Source organism: Camelus dromedarius, chromosome 31, assembly GCF_036321535.1.
Source record: "Camelus dromedarius isolate mCamDro1 chromosome 31, mCamDro1.pat, whole genome shotgun sequence".
In the NCBI taxonomy this organism is placed as follows: Eukaryota; Metazoa; Chordata; class Mammalia; order Artiodactyla; family Camelidae; genus Camelus; species Camelus dromedarius.
This window is the reverse complement of record NC_087466.1, coordinates 3,762,437-3,782,303: the sequence shown is the minus strand read 5'-3', so window position 1 is coordinate 3,782,303 and position 19,867 is coordinate 3,762,437. Positions and strand designations below refer to the sequence as shown.

The window sequence follows — 19,867 nt, the reverse complement described above, 5'->3', positions numbered from 1 at the left end:
TGCTAATAGTTCACTGCAGGCCCCTTACTGTGTAGATTCCGCTGCATGGATGCACCTCAGTTGGTTTATCCTCCACTGCTTCTAAAATTAGGGTTGGATCGAGAGTCCACTCTTTGACAATTTCACAAAAAGCATTTACAACACTTGTTATAGGTACTTTGTGGCCGTAAGTTTTCACTTCACTCAGAGAAACACCTGGGAATGGAATTGATGGCCCCTACGGCAGGTACAGGAGCGCCTGTCTAAGACTCTGGCAAACTATTATCCAGCGTGGGTGCCCGACGTTGCTTTCTGTGGTCCTCAGCCACTGAGGAGAGTTCCCATTGTTTCCCACCCCCTGAGCTCTGGGCATATTAGGTTTTTATCAGAGTCATTCTTGCGTGTACTATGTGGCATCACGTTTTAATTTTCATTTCTTAAGTGACTTTTGATGGTGACCATCTTTCATGGGCTTATTTGTCATCTGTGCATCTTGTTGGTCAAGTGTTTGATCAAACCATTGCCCGAAGTTCAAGCTCAGAGTACCCCATCATTATGTGTACTCATTTGTGTGTGTGTGTGTGTGTGTGTGTGTGTGTGTGTGTGTGTGTCTGTGTGTGTCTGTGTGTGTGTGTGTGTGCTTAGTTCTGTGTGATAATATCATGTATGTAGTTTGAAATCTAGCAGAGAGGTCAAGGAGTAACTCAGTTCCACGACCTCAAGGCCCCTCGTGTTTTACCTTTATAACAACACACACTTCCTTTCTCCCGTGCCCAATCCCTGCCCCTAACCCCTGCAACCACTACCTAGTTCTTCATTTCTAATTTTGTTCAGAAGTTCTACAAAGAAATAATAACAAGACTCATAGAGAATGCAGGCTTTTGGCATTGCCATTTTTCACTCTGCATAACCCCCTGCAGAGTTCTCAAAACTGCCCTGTGCTCTAAGAGTCCCTTTCTCCTCAGGGCTGAGTACTGTTCCAATATTCAGGTACAGGGTCTGGGACCCAGCCACCCTCTGCAGGACATCAGATCGGTCTCCCTTGTGGGCTGTTGTGTGGAATTTACTCCAAAAAGCCATGCACAGGGCTCTCTGTGATCACCAGCTTTCGTTTCTTTAACTAAAGTGACAGGAGAGCAGTTGCTGGATCATAAGGTCCCAACTGCAATTTAGGTTTTTCAGATGCTTCCACACTTTCTAAATGACTAGTCCAGTTCACATCCCAACAACGTCGCAGGAGGGACCCTATTGTCCACGGCTATGCAGTATCCGGGCTGTCACAGTTTTTCACTTCAGCCGTGCTGATGGGTGTGCCGGTGTCCCTCATGCTGCTGCACCGGCATCACCCTCATGGCTACCTATCAGCGTATTTCCATGTTTCCCGTCTCTGCATCCTCTTCCATGAAATACTTGCTCTTGTCTTTTGTTCATTCTCTAAATGGACTGTGTTGGTTAAGACCTACTATTTAATTCTGAGAATTCGTTCCATACTCTAAACACTAGGTGTGTGTTGGATACACGGTTTGCAAAATTTTCTATGTGTCTATTACTTGTTTATTTTATCCTCATTAAAAATATTTGAAAACCAAAAGATTCTAATTTTGGTGAGATTCAACTTATCAAATTTTCCTTTTATAAATCTTGCTTCCGGTGTCATCAAAAGATTCCTCTATCACCCCACATCCTGGCGATCTTCTTCAGTGGATTTCACTAAAACAGGCACCACGACATAAATGACCCACAATGTGCTCAGGAGAACAAGACCAACTTAGCTGTTTCCAAAGATGGAATTCTGGCCTCTCAAGAAGCTTGGTGACCTCTGTCCCCACAGCAAATGCTATGAGCATTGCCCAGCCCCCCATGCAATGCCCTCAGCACTAGACAGGATTCCGGTGTCACCCAGGCCCAGACAGAGGTGTGCCTGCACGTGCTGGGGGCAGGGGGCAGGGGGCAGCACTTCCTCACTCAGCATCAGAGGCACTTCTGGGACCTGGGCCTGGGCCTGGTAGTGGGGCCCCCACTGATATCTTGCATTGAGCCCAGCTGCTCTCTGCTCAGCTGGGAGCCAATCACCAAGGACACAGGGCCAGGAAGTAGATTTGCATGAGGATGTCCCTTCAAAGGATAAGAGAGGCCTCCAGACAGCAGCCCCACCTGTAGGCTCAGAGGCAGAGCTCAGGGTGCCTCCACCATGGCCTGGACCCCCCTCCTGCTGCCCCTCCTCTCTCTCTGCACAGGTGCTGCCCCCAGGGCTCTGCCCTCAGTGGATTCTCAGCTTGGTCTTCTCCAAACCAGGAGCTCAGCCCAAGCACAGCCTCAGGGCAGGAAGGGAAGGGGCCCTTCATCCTCAAGCCCCCTCTTCTCTTGTCTCTCACAGGCTCCGTGACCTCCTATGAGCTGACCCAGCAGGCTTCAGTGTCCGTGGACTTGCAACAGATGGCCAGGATCACCTGCTCTGGAGACCTACTGGACAAAAAATATACTCAGTGGTACCAGCAGAAGCCAGGCCAGGCCCCTGTGCTGGTCATTTACAAAGATAGTGAAAGACACTCAGGGATCCCTGAGCGATTCTCTGGCTCAAGCTCAGGCAAGACAGCCACCCTGACCATCAGCGGGTCCCAGGGAGACGATGAGGCCGACTATTACTGTCAGTCATATGACAGCAGTGATAATCTCACAGTGACACAGGCAGATGGGGAAGTGGGACACAAACCCCCTCCCCATCGGTGTCACCCTCTCCTCCAGCCCCAGGAGCCTGTCGACAAAACAGTGACAGATCAGCCAGGTTCCCCCAGATCTGAGCTCCCAGGATGTCTTCCCTCCTCAGCCCTGCCCTCCAGGCATCTCTGTACACGGTGGATCAGACCTGGCCTTAGGGTGGCTGGGCCAAGATGTCCTGGTGTCTGGGCTGTGAAACGAGTTGGGGAAAGAGGGCCTGAATGAGAGAACAGACAGAGGGAGACACAGACTCAGTGGTAATGGACCCTGGATTTCCATGTGACGGTGACTGGCCACTCACCAGCCCAATTCTCCTGGACTGCTCCCCAGAACCACCCAGGTCATATGAGCTCCTGAAGCCTTAGGTTCCCATGGCAACCTAGGTCCCTGAGCAGATCAAACTAGTGTAGCAGACACTGTGGAGTCTCTCCTTCATGCTGATCCACCTCCTACTGCTTTTGGAGACTCTGCCAGCTCACAACTATGCCCTGACCAGGTTGGGTGTTGTTGTAGAGATGGGCTCCCCCAAGGTCCAGCCCCTTCCCTGCGTGTGACTCAGGTCCAGTGATGCCTGACACCAAGGCTCCAAGTCCTTGCCTCAGTTCAGGATGACATGCAGCGTCCCCCACCCAAGTCCTCAGCCGTCACCGCAATGCAGCTGTGACCAGTGGCCTCCCTTGCTTCCTTCCAGAGAGATCTCATTCAACCTCGTGCATGCATTTTTCAGAGTGAATTCCCAAGGATCCCAAAAACAAATGGATCATCTGGAGGGAAGTGTATCAGAGACGAGACCTGCACAGAGAGAACTCTGCAGCCTCCAAATAGTCCTAACCTTCTGATGAACTCCGAGGAGGGAGGAATCATCCTGAGGTTGAGGAAGGAGCCACCAAAGATGTTGGAGGAAGTTCCACAGAATCACACAAACATCAGAAGAGGGCTGCTCCCCAGTCAGAGGGAGAAGCTCCAAATTAAGGCCTCAGGGTGACCAGTCTGAAGAACTCACACTAGTAGTGGAGATAATCAGCCCCATATGAAAGGCCACCCTGGTTACATTTAAGAAAATGTAAAAGCAAATATAGAAAGGATTTAAGTGTCTCCAAGTCAGTTTATAGGTATAACAGAGAAAAGAGAGAAAGAGAGAAAGAGAGAAAGAGAGAAAGAGAGAAAGAGAGAAAGAGAGAAAGAAAGAAAGAAAGAAAGAAAGAAAGAAAGAAAGAAAGAAAGAAAGAGAAAGAAAGAAAGAAAGAAGGAAAGAAAGGAGGGAAGGAAGGAAGGAAGGGAGGAAGAAAGAAAGAAAGAAAGAAGGAAAGAAAGAAAGAAGGAAAGAAAGAAAGAAAGAAAGAAAGAAAGAAAGAAAGAAAGAAAGAAAGAAAGAAAGAAAGAAAGAAAAGAAAAGAAAAGAAAAGAAAAGGAAAGGAAAGGAAAGGAAAGAAGGAAGGAAGAAAGAAAAGAAGGAAGGAAGGAAGAAGCAAAGAAAGAAAGGAAAGAAGGAAGAGAGAGAGAAAGAAAGGAAGGAAGAAAAAATCAAACATACAGGGAGAAATAAAAAATAACCTGTACCCAGCAAGGAAAATTCATGATACCTGAATCCTACCAAAAATATCCTATAAAGAATCAGGAGAATAAGGGCCATAATAAGTAGAAAAATTAATTAATTGAAGCTTGCCCTGGAATTGCCCAGACAGACAAGGAGACAAAAGCAATGTTTATAACTTTATTCCATTTTTTCTTGAGGTCGAGGAAAGATTGAACATGGTAAGTGGAGACATGAAATATTGAAAAGTAATGCAAATTGAACTTCTACAAATGAAACCCACAGCAATTAAGATCAAAATACACCGGGTGAGACTGACAGCACTTAGACGTTGGAAAAGAAAACATGAGTGAACCTGATGACATAGCAACCGAACCGAAACTCTTCAAACTGAAACACAGAGAAAGTATGACCCCAAAAATGACCAGGGACATCACCCCATCTCTAACACACCACCCATGCGGCCTGAGAGAAGTTATATTGTTGACCTGTTTCCCACAGCATTCAAAGGTCTGGGATCTGACTCAAGCTCAATTGCTGAGGGCAGGACAGGTAAATTCCAAGACTCAGGTGGACTGAGAAAGACTTAGGAGGCCAGCAGGAAGGGCTGAGGGTTTCCACAGTGACAGAGTCCCGAGCTCCTGAGGCGACTGGGTACTCGGAATTTGGGTGGGGGCTCAGCTCACTCCAGCGTGAACTATGCTTAACTGATTACATCTGAACAGGTACTAGTTTTGAATAAAGTCCCACTCTCAGGCACTCCTGGCTAGGAATTCAGCTGGTGAGTGTGAGGGGTCCCACACGCGTGTGTGCACTTTGGGGTGGCCTTCTGGGGTGGCCTTTTTGTCAGTGTCAAATGTCACAACCCCAAAACTTTGTTCCTTCATCATGTTCCTACTCCTGTTCCAATGCCTGTGCTGTGTAGTAAGTATCCGGATAAGGAATAAGGATGTTATCAGCTGTAAGAGGAGAGAACATTCATGAGTACTTAATGCGCAGCAAGCACCATCAAAGCTCCTCCATTTTATTCCCTTGTTTAATCACAAATAATCTGTGAGAAAGCATTCCCCTGACAACCCAGGTCACAGATGGGGAAACTGAGGCATGAAGGGCTGAGCAGCTTGGTCCAAGTCAGATCGAGGGTGTGGCAACCTGCCAGAACACCAAGTTCTTTCCAGCCCAGAACCCCCGGTCTTCAGCACCTTCCTGCGGCCTCTCACTGTGCTTTCAGCTGAGACATGACATTTTCTAACATGCAGGAAAGTCCTCTCTCCTATTTCAAACACAAGTGACTGATATTGTGACTTTGAAGTGCTGCCCTGTCCAATAGAAACAAAATTTGAAGCCCATCTGTCATTTAAAATTTTTTCAATAGACACTTTAAAAAAATTAAGAGACGTAGATGCAATTAGTTTCCATGATAGCTTTGCCTTAATTCTGTTCATTGAAAGTATCATTTCAATATGAATTAAATGTACAAATATTGAAACATTCTACACTACACTGTCTAAATCTTTGGCACCTGCTGGGTATTTCAGATCGACAGCCTATCTCTCCTGGGTCCACCCGCACTGCATGATCAGCGGCCACCTTGATTGTGGCCACCATATTGGACAGAGCAGGTGAGCTGGATGAGGTTTCCTTGGGGTAACTGTGCCGGCAGCGTACACTCCCCACCACCAGGAGGCGACAGAGGGTCCCAAACTCAGAGGCCTCATTGGGGAGAAACTGGTGCTCCACTTTCCACCCAAGTCAGTGTCACTGAGGCCACCCAGAAATGAAGGGACTTATGTGTCCAGAAGGCTTCCTTCTGTAAGAAAAGATAATAAATGCAATCTGACAGATCCAGCTGAGCCATCAAGCACAGTTTTATTATAATGCAAAATGAATAACAATAGTGTGTACATTTTTAAATAAATATTGCTACAAGCATCCCTCTCAGGGGGAAGTTGGCTTCCAAAAACCCCATGACAAGTTATAGTTTGTGCAGAGATCTAGAAGCCAAAGTGGACCATAAGGAATATTTTATTGATGTGGGATACAGAAGAGAGGGTTGGGAAAGGAGGGGCTCAGGGGCCTGAATTGGGGGAGGCAGAGAGTTTGGGGGAACAGGGCGAGGAGGGTAATGAAAGATCAGGCTCTGAAGTCAGTCCCCTGGGTGGAATCTTGACCCACTCATCGCTGTCGGGGGACCCTGGGAACATGGTTGAACCTCCCAGTGAAGTTTCCTCCTGATTAGACTGGGGAGAGGTGTGCCTTCAGCAGAGGGCGCTGTTGGGTTATTATGATGCTACGTGAGGTGGTGCAGGAAAACTCACCAAGGGTCTGGCATCTATTGGCAGCTCCAAAGCAGTCATTCTGCTGAACTAGAGACACGTGTAGGATGGGATCCATCCTGGGAGCATCCAGGGCACTGTAGGTTCTGCTTTGGAGACCCTAAGAGGTCCAAGTCCCCTGGGCAAGGTCCACTGCAAGGGGCATGACTGATGTTTCCTTGAAGACTTTTCTCTTGGGGAGAATAACTCTCACTCTGAAACCCTGACTTGGCACTTCCAACCTCATGGAATTACCAAAGAGAGGTCCCTGGGCTCAGGGCTGAGACAACAGCAGAGCCACAGGACAGGGAGTAGGGAATAGATTTGAATGCAGTGCTCCTCTCTTCTCGAGCTGTGTCTGGGAGAGGAGAGGATAAAACAGGGGCTTGGAGAGGCTGTCCAGCTGGGCATCCTCAGGGCAGAGCTCACACAGTCCCTGCCCACCATGGCCTGGGCTCCCTCCTACCTCCTGCCTCTCCTTTTCTCCACAAGTCAGAGTGGCCCAGGGCCCTCGGGGGCCTCCCAAGCCCTCCCCTCAAGCCGGGTGCTCAGGGTCACCTGTCCAGTCCCAGTGCAGTCAGCCTCATCCCTGCATCTCTGTTCGCAGGTCTCTGTGCTGCGCCTGTGCTGACCCAGCCCCCGTCGGCCTCTGCCTCCCTGGGAACGGTGGTCAGGCTCCCCTGCACCCTGAGCAGTGAGCACAGCACACACTACATTCAGTGGTTTCGGCAGAGATCAGGGCAGACCCCTTCATTCCTGATGAAGGTGACCAGTGATGGAACAGTCACCAAGGGGGATGGGCTTCCCGGTCGCTTCTCAGGCTCCAGCTCCGGGGCTGACCGCTACCTGACCATCTCCAACATCCAGTCCGAGGACGAGGCTGACTATTACTGTGGAGTCAACTATAAAAGTGATGACAAATTCGGGTAATCCACAGTGACACAGAAAATGGGGAAATGAGACCAAAACCTCCTTCCCCGTACCCTCTGCCTCATGGGGACCAGGGTGGGCTGCTCCCTGTCCCATCTGCCCAGGGCCCTAAATTTTGGGCCTCCTCCTTGCAAACCCATCACCCTCACCCACTCCACAAGACACACCTTGGGAGAGTCAGGCACAGATTAAACTTTAGGTGATTTTGTCAACACAACATTCTGTTTCCTACTCCCCAAGCCTGTGGGAATGATGCTGGTAGAGACTACACAGGCCTAGGGGCACATGACCTTGGGTGGGGGGGCTGGGCTGAGATGACCCCAATCACAAGAGCCATCAGGCCGCATGCTCCAACTGTAGGATCTCTCAGGGAAGGAACATGGATCTTGGGATTTAGAGGTGACAATGAATGTCTGACCATCATGTGTCTCAACTCCGGTGCCCATGGAGAAGGGAGGGAGTCCTGTCATGACTGGAGGCTCAGCAGGAAGCATGTGGCCTCAGGGCAGGGAGGACAGGAGACTTCACCCTGAGGTGGGAACAGAGCTGTGTCCTATGAAGAGTCAGGGCATGTTGGGGGATCTGTGCAGGACAGACCTGGACCAGGCTGGGCTTCCCCAACTGGGGCAGATTCTCAGCTTGAGGTGTCAAGAATGGCTCCACATCTGCCCACAGGACATTCCGAGGACTGGTCAGGACCACGTGCCCCGGGACATCACTGGGGAGGGAAACAAGGGACGCTGATGTGGAGAATATGGTCGCCCCACCCCAAGTCTCAGCCTGGAGTGACGCAATCATAAGCATTTGCAAGGCAGATGTGTGGATGTGAGGTTCCTACGCAACATTCCTGGAGTTTGAAAAACAAGCACATTTCATGCACCCAGACCACTGAGTCCATGGGGAGTATCTGTGTTGACCAATAACTCTGATCCTGGGCCCTGACCTGACCAGGATTGGGTGGGATTTCAGGGCTGGATCCTGAACCTCAGCAGGGTCCCCAGTGATGGAAGACATACAGGGAGAGTCTGGGGGCTGCCTGTGGCATGGGTGAGGCCAAGGGGGCAGGAGGGGTGGGTCTCCCTGGGAAGGATGGTCAGGGATGGGATGGTAGCAGGACTACAGAGGATCATGGGGCTCAGTCCAGCAGGGACATCTGTCACCCAAGACTGGCTGCCCTCTAAGGAGACACAGGTCCATCAGGTAACAAACCCACTGCCATGCGAGTCCCAGCACCTCCACACCCCTGGTGTCTGTGCTGCTAAGAACTGTAAGAAAGTCTGAAGGAGTCTCTGAAAGACACAGGGACAGACTGCAGGGAGTAAGGACATGGAAGAAATACTGGGACCAATAAAATCTATTCCTTCTGTGCTTAGATGGACACCAGCCAGGGAGGAGTCTGCCAGTACAGAGCCAAGGTCAGAGAGATATGGTCAGGGTGGGCTGGCAGGGACAGCCTTGAAGTCCAGGGTCTGTCTCTGCCCACACCTGCTCCCTCCCTCCCTCCCTCCCTCCCTCCCTGTTCTGAGGAAAGTGTCCTCTGCTTTCTCTGGACTTGGTGTTCACAATCTCTAAGTGAGAGTTTGCACTTGGGAATATTCTTCCACTGTTTCTTTATTCTTTTTTTGGTTATAATTTACATATGCTAAAAAATTACAACTTTTAGAAACACTTCTGAGAGTATTTATAAATGCATATAGAGAAGTAAGCATCCTGCTGCCACAGCAGCCAGTAGCTCTGTTATTCCCATAGCTGCCTCAGGCGCCTTTGGGGGCGGCCCTTCCTCTAGCCCCGCCTCTGGGACTGCTGGTCTGCTGTCTGTCCCTACAGTTGGCTCCTGGTCAGAACATCATGAAATGCAGTGACACACAGCACCCCTTGGTTCTGGCTTCTTCCACCCAGTGTGATGCACCTGAGATCCATCTGTTTTCTTTCAGGTGCTAATTGTTCACTGCCTGCCCCTTACTGAGTATATTCCACTGCATGGATGCACGACACTTTGTTCATTGTCCACTGGTTGTAAAATTAGGGTTGGATGGAGAGTCAACACTTTGACAATTTCACATAAAGACTTTATAATACTTGATACAGGTGGTTTGTGGGCATAAGATTTCATTTCACTCAGGGAAACACCTGGGAATGGAATTGATGGCTCCTACGGCAGGTACAGGAGCGCCTGTCTAAGACTCTGGCAAACTATTATCCAGCGTGGGTGCCCGACGTTGCTTTCTGTGGTCCTCAGCCACTGAGGAGAGTTACACTTGCTGCCCACCCCCTGAGCTCTCGGCATATTAGGTTGTTACAAAAGTCATTCTCATGCACATCAAGTGGCATCTCATGGTTTTAATTTTCTTTAGTGACTTACACTGGTGAACATAATTTAAGGGCTTATTTGTCAACTTCATATCTTGTTGGTCAAGTGTTTGATCAAACCATTGCCCAAAGTTCAAGCTCAGAGTTTCCCAGTATTACGTGTACTAATTTGTGAGTGTGTATGTGTGTGTGTGTGTTGAGTCCTGTGTGATATTATCATGTATGTAGGTTCAAATCTAGCAGAGAGGTCAAGAAATAACTCAGTTCCACTACCTCAAGGACCCTCGTGTTTTACCTTAATAACAATACCGACTTCCTCTCTCCCGTGCCCCCTCCCTACCCCTAACCCTTGCAACCACTACCTAGTTCTTCATTTCTAATTTTGTTCAGAAGTTCTACAAAGAAATAAGGATTAGACTCAGAGAATGAAGGCTTTTGGAATTGGCATCTTTCACTCCGCATAACCCCCTGCAGATTTCTCAAAACTGCCGTGTGCTCTAAGACTCCCTCCTTCTCAGGCTGAGTCCTGTTCAGATATTCAGGTACAGCGTCTGGGACCCAGCCTCCCTCTGCAGGACATCGGATCGGTCTCCCTTGGGGGCTACTGTGTGGAAGTTACTCTGAACAGACGTGCACAGGGCTCAGTGGGAACAGTAGCTCTCACTTCTTGAACTGAAGTGACAGGAGAGCAGTTGCTGGATCATAGGGACCCAACTGCAGTTTACGATTTGAAGACACTGCCACTGTTCCCAAACAACTGGTCCAGTTCACATCCCACCAGCGTCGCAGGAGGGACCCGGTTGTCCATGGCCCTGCAGTGTCCGGGCTCTCACCACGTTTCACTTTACTCATGCTGATGGGTGTGCAGTTGTTCCGCACGCTGCTGCGCCAGCATTACTCTCACGTCAACTGATACCCATCTTTCCATGAGCTGTTTCCCGTCTCTGCGTCCTCTTCCATGAAATACTTGCTCTTAATCTTTGCTCATTCTTTAAACACTCACTGTCAGTTAATTCTTACCATTTAGTTTTGAGAATAATCTAAACACCAGCTCTGTGTTGGATATGTGGTTTGCAAAGTTTTCTATGTGTCTATTACTTATTTATTGTATCCTCATTAAAAATATTTCAAACCCAAAAGATTCTAGTTTTGGTGAGATTCAACTTCTCAAACTATCCTTTTACAAACACTGCTTCCGGTGTCATCAAAGGATTCCTGAATCACCCCACATCCTGGCGATCTTCTTCTGTGGATTTCTCTAAAAGAGGCACCATGACATAAACAACCCAAATGTGCCTCAGAAGAAAAAAGATCAACTTCACTGTGTCCAATGTTGGAATAATGGCCTCTCACAGCAGCATGGTGACCTCTGTCCCCACAGCACCTGCTATGAGCATTGCCAAGCCCATCCTGTGATGCCCGCAGAACGAGACAGGATGACTGTGTCACCCAGGCCCAGAGGGCAAGCCCAGGCCCAGACTGAGGTGTGCCTCTCTGTGCTGGGGGCAGGGGGCAGCACTTCCTCACTCAGCACCAGAGACACTTCTGGGACCTGGGCCCGGGCCTGGGAGTGGGGCCTCTAGTGACATCCTCCATTGAGCCCAAATGCTCTCTGCTCAGCAGGGAGATGATCACCAGGGCCACAGGGCCAGGAAGTAGATTTACATAAGGATGTCCCTTCTGAGGATAAGAGAGTCCTTGAGACCCCACCCCCAGCTGTGGGCTCAGAGGCAGAGCTCAGGGCGCCTCCACCATGGCCTGGAACCCACTCCTGCTCCCGCTCCTTTCTCTCTGCACAGGTCCTGCCCCCAGGGCTCAGCCCCCAGGGTACCCAGGGATCAGCTGGGCCCTCAACATCAGCTCAGCAATGGGATGCTGAAGGGTACATGGTCCTAAGGAATGAGACCCTGGTACTCACCATCACTCTCCTCTCCTCTTCTGCAGGTTATGTGGCCTCTTCTGCACTGACTCAGCCCTCCGCAGTGTCCGTGTCCTTGGGAGAGACGGCCAGGATCACCTGCCAAGGAGGCAACGTTGGAAGCTATTATGCTAGCTGGTACCAGCAGAAGCCAGGGCAGGCCCCTGTGCTGGTCATCTACGAAGATAGTGAACGGCCCTCGGGGATCCCTGAGCGGTTCTCTGGCTCCAGCTCTGGGGGCACAGCCACCCTGACCATCAGCGGGGCCCAGGCTGAGGACGAGGCCGACTATTACTGTCAGTCAGCAGACAGCAGTGTTAATGCTCACAGTGACACAGGCAGATGGGGAAGTGGGACAAAAACCCCCTCCATCTGTGTCACCCTCTCCTCCAGCCCCAGGAGGCCTGTGGACAAAGCAGTGACAGGTCTGGCCCGGTTCCCCCAGGTTTGAGTCTCCCAGGCTGCCCTCAACTTGCCCTCCAAGCAGCTCTGCACACGGTGGATCAGGGGTGAAACATGGCCTCTCTGGACCAGTGTTTCCTGGGGTTGGCTGAACAGGATAAGAATAGGGGACAGAGGTTCCAAATGGAAGAACAAACCGAGAGACATATCTTACCAGGGTAATTACCTCGGCATTTCTTTAAGTGGTCACCGGATTATCCAGAATTCGACCCCAGAATCTGTCCACTCGTCTGAGCCGTTGAACAGCCAGCACCTTTCACGTACACCTGGACCTCTGAGTCCACGTTGATTAGCTGGGTTTAACAGTAACCCTGATCCTTTGCCTTGACTTGACTGGGATCGGGTTTGATTTCAGGGCTGGATCCTGAACCTCAGCAGGGCACCCAGTGATGGGGGATGACAGAGAGAATCCACGAGCTGCCTATGGTCTGGATGGGTCCAGGAGCTGCCTGTGGTTGGATGGGTCTCCCGGGAAGGATGGATGGGGGATGGGAGCAGGAGTAGAGAGAATCCTATGGTTCAGTCCAGCAGGGACATCTGTCACCCGAGTCTGACTGGACTCTCAGGGGATACAGGACCAACCCATCCCTTCCCCCACTCCAGGAAAGGGTTGTTCTTTCCAAGGGTTTGCAGTGACTTTGTCCCAAACATGCCCCTGCAGGTCCTCTCATGGTGCATGTCCTGCCCCCTTACACTGGAGGGAAGGAGCCAGGAAAACTGTGTGGAATAAATCCACCACCATGATGGTCCCACCACCTACACATCCCCAGGACATGTGATGTTCAGACTGGAAGAAAGTCTGCAGAAGTGTGTGATGGACAGACAAAGGGAAAGAGTGTAGGGAATGGGACACTGATAGAAAAATGGGACCAGTGAAGACTGTTCCATCTGTTCTTAGATAGTGGCCAGCCAGGGAGGGGACAGCCTGTACAGAGGCTTGGCCACAGAGGATGGCTAGAGTGGGCTGGCGAGGACAGCCTCCAAGCCATGGTCCCTCTCTGCCCACACCTGCTCCCTCCCTCCCTGTTCTGGGGAGAGTGTCCTCTGCTTTCTCAAGACTTGTTCACAGTCTCTAAGTGAGACTTTGCTCCTTGGAATCTTCTTCCACTTTTTCTTCTTTTCTAAGTTATAATTTACATACACTAAAAAATCACAACATTTAGAAACATTTTGTGAGTATTTATAAATGCATATAGAGATGTAAGCATCCCGCCACCTCAGCAGACAGCAGCTCAGTCATTCCCATAGCTGCCCCAGGTGCTTTTGGGGGCGGCCCTTCCTCCAGCCCCGCCTCTGGGACTGCTGGTCTGATGTCTGTCCCTCCAGTTGGGTCTTCAGTGTGTGTGTGTGTGAGGGTTATCACCCTGACATAAAATCTTTTTCCTCCACTGTTACCTTTAAGGTTGAAGTAAAATTATGGCTGCATGTCTCTCAGACCTGGCTCTGAGAATTTGGCTGTATCTCTTGCCATGGTCCCGGGACCTCATTCTCTCCAGAACCCCTTTCCTGCCAAGGCATTGTCATCCTGAAATCTTTCTCAAGCACATCGGACTGTCCCTGGCCCTGAGCTGACTGGGGACACCAGGGTAGAACATCAAGGACCTGCCCCAGGAGCTCTCGCCAGAGGCAGAACAGGGCAGCTTCTTAATGCCTCCACAAAGACCAGGTGTGCTTGGCAAGGCAGGATTTTGAGTCAGACTCTGATGCTCACGTGTGACCAAGGTCTGACATGGAGCTGGGCAAAAGGGGGGCAGTTTTCTCATTTGTTCACGGGCTCCAACCACCAGCCAAGCCCGTGGGTCACTGAGGGTGAGACTGATGGAAGGGACCTCTGGGGGCCCAGGGAATCCCTGGAGCCCAATGCAGGTCAGCGGTAGGGGCAAATGTCTGGAATCGCTGGGCTTACAGACAGCCCCTTTGTCTCCGCAAGACCTGGGGCTGTCCCAGGAGTAACCATAGCTTCTGGGCCTTGGGCAGTGGGTGTGAGGAGACGACTTGCCCAACCCACAAGGTGTGAGGATCCCGGGCCTGAGGCTGGAGTGGGCCGAGCACTACAGTGAGGAGAAAAATGGACTGGGTCAGGGGCTCCCCCGTACCCTGCATGGTGGCTGCTACATCGCCCGCACCCTGTTACTATTCAGTACCGTGCCCATCTGCAAGGCCAGGGATCTGTGTGTGTTGTCAAGGCCAGGCCTCAGCTCGGGGCCTGGCCGCCTGGGGTTCTTCCAAAGCTGCTCCATGAGTTTGGTCAGACCACGATCACCACCATCAATTTCAGGTCTTCCTCCCCCTCACCTCCATCAGTGTCCAGAGCTGTGGACGGTCTGGGATTTCATCCTGCCTGCAGGATAACAGCCAGCGTGTTTTGCTCCAAAGGGAGACACTGCCTTTACTTTCCAGTGTTGTTCTTTAACACAGACATCCTTGAGAAGATGATCCAAACAGAGGTGACCTTTGCCTTTGCTTGTGAGACCCACAGACAGTGGTCCTCATCCCTGTGAGAGAAGTAAAGTCCCGGCTGTTGGCCTGTGGCCATGTCCCATGAAAGGGGCTGGACTGATTTCCACCAGGTGAAGCAGGAGAGTCAAACACATGGGCAAGATGACTCTTAAAGGGACCTCTCAAGAAAGTCACTTTGGGAGGCCTGGGGTAGGGGGGCATCTTTCAGAATTGCTGAAGTGGAAAACCAGAAGGGATGCACCACTGGACTCCAGTGTACATATTAGAGCTCCTGGGGATTAAAAGCAACTGGAAAGCAAGAGGGCAGGTGCTGGCCATGACAAGCAGGAATGTGCAGCCTGCAGCCCTGAGTCCTTCCTACCCCAGCAGCGTGACAGCACTGGGACCCAGACAGAGGCCACAAACTGAAAGAATGCCCTGGAGATGTGGGAGAGCCTGGCCTCTTGACAGTGTCGCATCCAGAATGTTCAGAATCTGCTTGAACATCAGTGTCCTCATTTTCTAACGGGAGAGAAAATTCAGCTCATCGGGCGGTTGGCTCCGCTGTCAGTGCTGGATAAGCAGCACCCTCTCATCACTGCATCACTGTATCCTGTGTTGTATTCCTGGGCTTCAAAACAGACCCCAACTGAGCACACATGTGATCTCCTTATTCCTCGTGGCCTCCCTGTGGCAAAGGAACTGCCCCCATTTTACTGATAAGGAAACTGAGGCCCGGAGGTGACCTAGGTCTGGCTGCTTTCAACATCACTCCTTGAACAAGTGGTAGAGGACACCTCCCCACAAACCCCTTCCTGGCTGAGGAGCTGAGTGAGGAGCTGACCAGGGGGTGCTGGCCAGCCTTGGCCAACCCGGCCAAGGAAGGGCAGTCTCTACTGGGCAGAGTGGAGGCTGCAGGGATCCAGCCCGGGGGACTGGTCACAAGAGAAGCCCGAGCCCACTGAACTCAGGCCTCAGCAACTCCTGTACTGTTGGGCACTTGGTCACCCTGCACGGCCTGGCTGGGACCCTCGGAGCTGCTCCACAGCTGTAGATGCCCTTGTGGAACAAAGACATCAGTGGGGCAGGTGTGCGGATCCCGGGGCCTGGACGGCAGGGCTGGGGGTGGGCTTTGGTGTGATAATTGAGCCCTGGATCCCCACCACATCGGAGCATTTAGCACATGCCACTCTGGGATTGGGTCCCCAAGAGTAAGGGCTGTGGGCCCTGGAGGGGGCCGGGTGCCAGTGCCAGGACAGAAAAAGCCCAGGCAGAGGAGGGGCCACGTGGCTGGGGCACACTGGGACAGCCACTGTTGGCAAGAGAAACCAGGGGCACTTGCTGGCCTCCCTCCAGCTGGGCTGGAGTTGCCTTTGACCCTGAGGGCCAAAGAGGACACGACAGGTCAACTTGTCCGTGAGGTTTCCAGGCGGCAGAGCCCTGGCCCCACGCGGCACTGGCCTGTAACAATGCTGGCCTGTTGTTCGCCCCTGGCCGGCTGCCCCCATCGGCAGCACCATGGCGAGCGGGGCCTCGGCACGGAGCTCATCCAGCCTGCAGCGCCTGGGATAAAGGTAAGGGGCAGAGCGAGCTGTGGTGCAGGGGGAGAGGGGTTTCCTTTGAGGACATCCAGGGATGGATGACCAGAGGGGAGAGCAGTGAGAAAGGAAGTCAGCAGGAGAGAAGGGGCCTGAGCAGACAGTGGCTTTCTTTAAAGTGTTGATATTTTGTCAAGTGTGGATTTGTTTGCATTGATTTTTAGTAGTTACCATTGATTTGAAAGATTATTTATTTCAATGACTGAGTTTTGGGGGCACCCCTTAAATTTGGCCCCCAAGCCCAGTGCCTCACTTGCCCCGCCCCAGTCCTCTGAGCATGTGAGAAGCAGGGAGGCAGGGCCAGGACCTCCCCAGCAGGCACTGATTCTTTTTGGGGCAGCAACCCCACAATGCAGATCCTGCTTTCATCCCCATTGTTCAGACAGGAATAGAGGTCCAGAGAGGTGAGGCAACCTGCCCAACGTCACATCGCATGTGGGCACAGACCCAGGATTGTAAGAAATGCCAGGACTGAACAGGCACCACTGTGTCCTCTGTTTTAAGAAAATGATCCAAGAGAGTGGCCAGTCTGCAAGGCATCCAGAGAAGGCAGCCAAGGCTTGGCTCAGATTCCCCCACGGAGCTCAGCTCCTCAGCATGGCTCTTAAAAGTTTCCTGGGTCCAGGCCTGACCCAAGCAGGGCTGGTCCAGGCACAGGACCATTGGGCCATTTTAGGAAGAGTAAGATGGGAGGGGGGTGCCTGCGCTGGTCTTGCAGACCCAGGGCTCTGACCTGTGATGGGAGCTCCAGGTGAAGGGAGCTGCATGGGCTGAGGAGGAGAGTGGAGTGCACAGGCCGGCAGGGAGCACCCAGTTTCGTGAGGTTGGCAAAGACCTCGGGGGTCCTTTATGCTGGGGTCCAGGTGTCATGGAGGGATTTAAGTCGGGGACTCTCAGAATCATATCCGTGTTTTGGCAGCAGATCGGAGACTGGTGTGAGGCCAGATTAGAGGATGGAGGAGTGGCTGGTCCAAGGTGACCAGGTACCAAGATCTCCGATGGAATCAGCAAGTGGATTTAAAGTGGCGGTGCCCGAGGGCTGACGGGAGGAACAGGCACTGACCTGGACTGTCTATACAAGTCAAAAACATACAACTTTTTTTCCAAAATGCAGCAAGTCATTTTTTAAAAAGCGTATTTACTTAAATTGTGTAATTTACCAAGACGTAAGCAGAGGCTTCCAGACCAGAAATTCGACATTATTAATGACGGGAGAAAAATGGAAATAACCCAAATATCCAGCAGGACAGGTGGGCTAAATACACATGGACTCTTACACAAACCTCCAAAATCATGTGTCTGAAATTCGGTTTTTAAAGTACGTGTGCATTTTCAAAAGCCGATCAGAAAATATAGAAAAATTTCAGCAGCATGTTTCTGGCTGGTTGGAATCTACCTAGTGTTAAATTTTGCTTTCTTTTTCTATAGTTATGAAAATGTTCACAAGAAAATATATTTCATTTTTATCTTCTGAAATAATTTTTAATACAAGAGTACTATGTGCTTTTAAACAAAGATTATGCACAAAAGTGTATAAAACAGCATTTGCTGTTACCATCTCCCTACATCCTACCCGTGTTGGGATTTTATTTTTCCAACACGGAGTCATACTCTGTACAGTAGCCTGCAGTTAGCTTTCAAACAATCTGTTGACATTTTCTCCATCAGTCCACAAGAATTTCATCATGGCTTTGTCAGACTTCATAGTTTGGGTGAACCAGCATGTCTCTAGTCATTCCCCAAGTAATGGACATTTAGGTTGTTTCCACTTAAAAATATTAATTAAAACAGGTGCTACAGTGGAAACCACCACACATGTGCATGTGCTGTGTACGTGCGTGAAGTGCACGTAAGTGTCTCCATAGGAACGATGCCTAAAAGCAGGATTGCTGGGTCAGAGAGAACAGGCTTTGAAATGTTCACAGGTGGCACCAGTGATCCTCCCAAAAGTCTACTCCAGCTTCCACTCACTAGAGGGAATGACGGTGCCTGTTCCTCTCCATCCTGGCCAACAACGTGGCAGGGCTGATCCTTTTGTTATTTTGCGCATCTGAAGACCAAAATGAGGACAAATATGTTTGTTGTTTATTTGTTTGATCATTCGTGAAACTTATTTTCGTTTCAAATTTTTATTGGTGATTTTATTTCTTCTGTGAATTTACCGGTCATAATTTTGCCTTTTTTTTTTTCATTCGATTGGATGTATTTTTTTTAAATGTGATAGAAACTCTTCATCTGATTGGGATATAACCCCTCTTTCAGAACGTGTGGCATAAATATTATTCCCTGGTCTGTTTTATGCTTTTCTTTTTGAAGCCTTCACCATAAAGCCTTTTGAATTTCCAAATGTCAGGTTGGCTGCTTCTGTGATTGGTGGCAAACAGAGGAAAGGCATCTTTCTTTCGATTTTCTTTTCCATTTTATTCTGACACATTCACTGCTCTGCTGTGTGTTTTATCTCTGCCTGGAGTTCACTTTTGCATAGGCAGGAATATAACCTTATATATTTTCCAAATGAAGAGACAATCGTCATGGATTTGTTGAATATAAACACAATTTTTATCAAACCCTAAATCATTGACATATCACATCCTCTCTGTGATTCTGTTGATCTAATGATCAGTTTCCATGTCCGTTCTACCCCATTTTAATGATTTTTGCTTGACAGTGTATTTCGGTACCTGGTAAAGAATGACCCTGTCATTATTACTGATTCAAAATATTTGCATCTGTTGTCTGTCATTATTGTCACTGTTCGACTTTGGAATCAGTTTACTAATTTTTAAAAATTATCCCTTTGGTGTTGTGTTAGTAATTTCATAGAATAGATGGGCCCTTTGTGGAGAATTGATGTCTTTCTCTACTGTGTGCCTTAGTCAAGGTGCATTATGTTTTATCCATGCGAATGTTGCACATTTTGTGTTAATTTCTAGGGGTTTTAAGAGAATTTCTATTGAAGTTGTAAATGTTTCACCAGTTTCCTATCCTGGATAGTTATGTCCTGTGTCAGACGAAACCTGACTTTCTCTTATCATCCTTGTATAGTCATTATTCTTAACATTCATATTATTTCCAATACTACTCCTGCTGAGTGTCTTGGGATAATTTTACTTAAGCAGACTAACCCATCATCTTCAAAGAGCAACTTCATCTCATTATTCCTAACACTCCTTCCCCCTCATCTCATTTCGTTGGCTCAGACCTGTGGAATATCTTGACTAGTGGAAAGTAAGTATGGGAACCCTGGCATTAAAAGCAGTTTTACCTCTAAGTGGGAATTTTGCTAAAAGTTTTGCGAGACATCCTTTATCACATTGAAGATGTTTCTTTAGATGATCAACTTAATACAATGCTGGCTGTTTCTTTTCTTTAAATCAGAAACATTGTTTCAAATGCTCCAATAAAACGATGTAGAGTGGCAGACTGGTTAATAAAGCAAGAACTTTCTATATGCTACATACAAGAGACCCACTTAAGTGAGAAGGACACATATAAATTGAGAGTGAAAGGATGGAAAAGGATAGTCCATGCAATTGGTAAAGCCAAAATAGCAGGTGTGGCAGTACTCATTTCAGACAAAATAGGCATTAACATAATGCCCATAAAGAAAAATAAAGAAGGACATCTTATAATGATTAAAAGAGTCATAAAAGATGAGAATATT

At 49.5% G+C, this 19,867-nt stretch overlaps 2 protein-coding genes across 11 annotated transcripts in view; both read left to right on the top strand.

The window, feature by feature from the left end:
- Positions 1 to 19,867, top strand: part of LOC116149951 (immunoglobulin lambda variable 1-40) — a 269,579-nt gene that overhangs the window by 121,688 nt on the left and 128,024 nt on the right. For 2 of the 10 annotated variants that reach the window (XM_064481420.1, XM_064481416.1), the window contains exons 1-2: positions 11,476 to 11,585; positions 11,731 to 12,029. The exons of the other annotated variants lie outside the window; for them this stretch is intronic. In XM_064481420.1, the coding sequence (XP_064337490.1) occupies positions 11,540 to 11,585; positions 11,731 to 12,029 (345 nt within the window). In that variant the 5' untranslated portion in view covers positions 11,476 to 11,539. Of the gene's footprint in view, positions 1 to 11,475; positions 11,586 to 11,730; positions 12,030 to 19,867 lie in introns of those variants that run through there. 10 annotated transcript variants of the gene reach the window in all.
- The window catches only part of LOC116149956 (immunoglobulin lambda-1 light chain-like), a 151,152-nt gene continuing 133,435 nt past the window's right edge, over positions 2,151 to 19,867 (top strand). The window contains exons 1-2 of the mRNA XM_064481427.1: positions 2,151 to 2,216; positions 2,357 to 2,652. Of these exons, the coding sequence (XP_064337497.1) occupies positions 2,171 to 2,216; positions 2,357 to 2,652 (342 nt within the window). The 5' untranslated portion in view covers positions 2,151 to 2,170. The remainder of the gene's footprint in view (positions 2,217 to 2,356; positions 2,653 to 19,867) is intronic.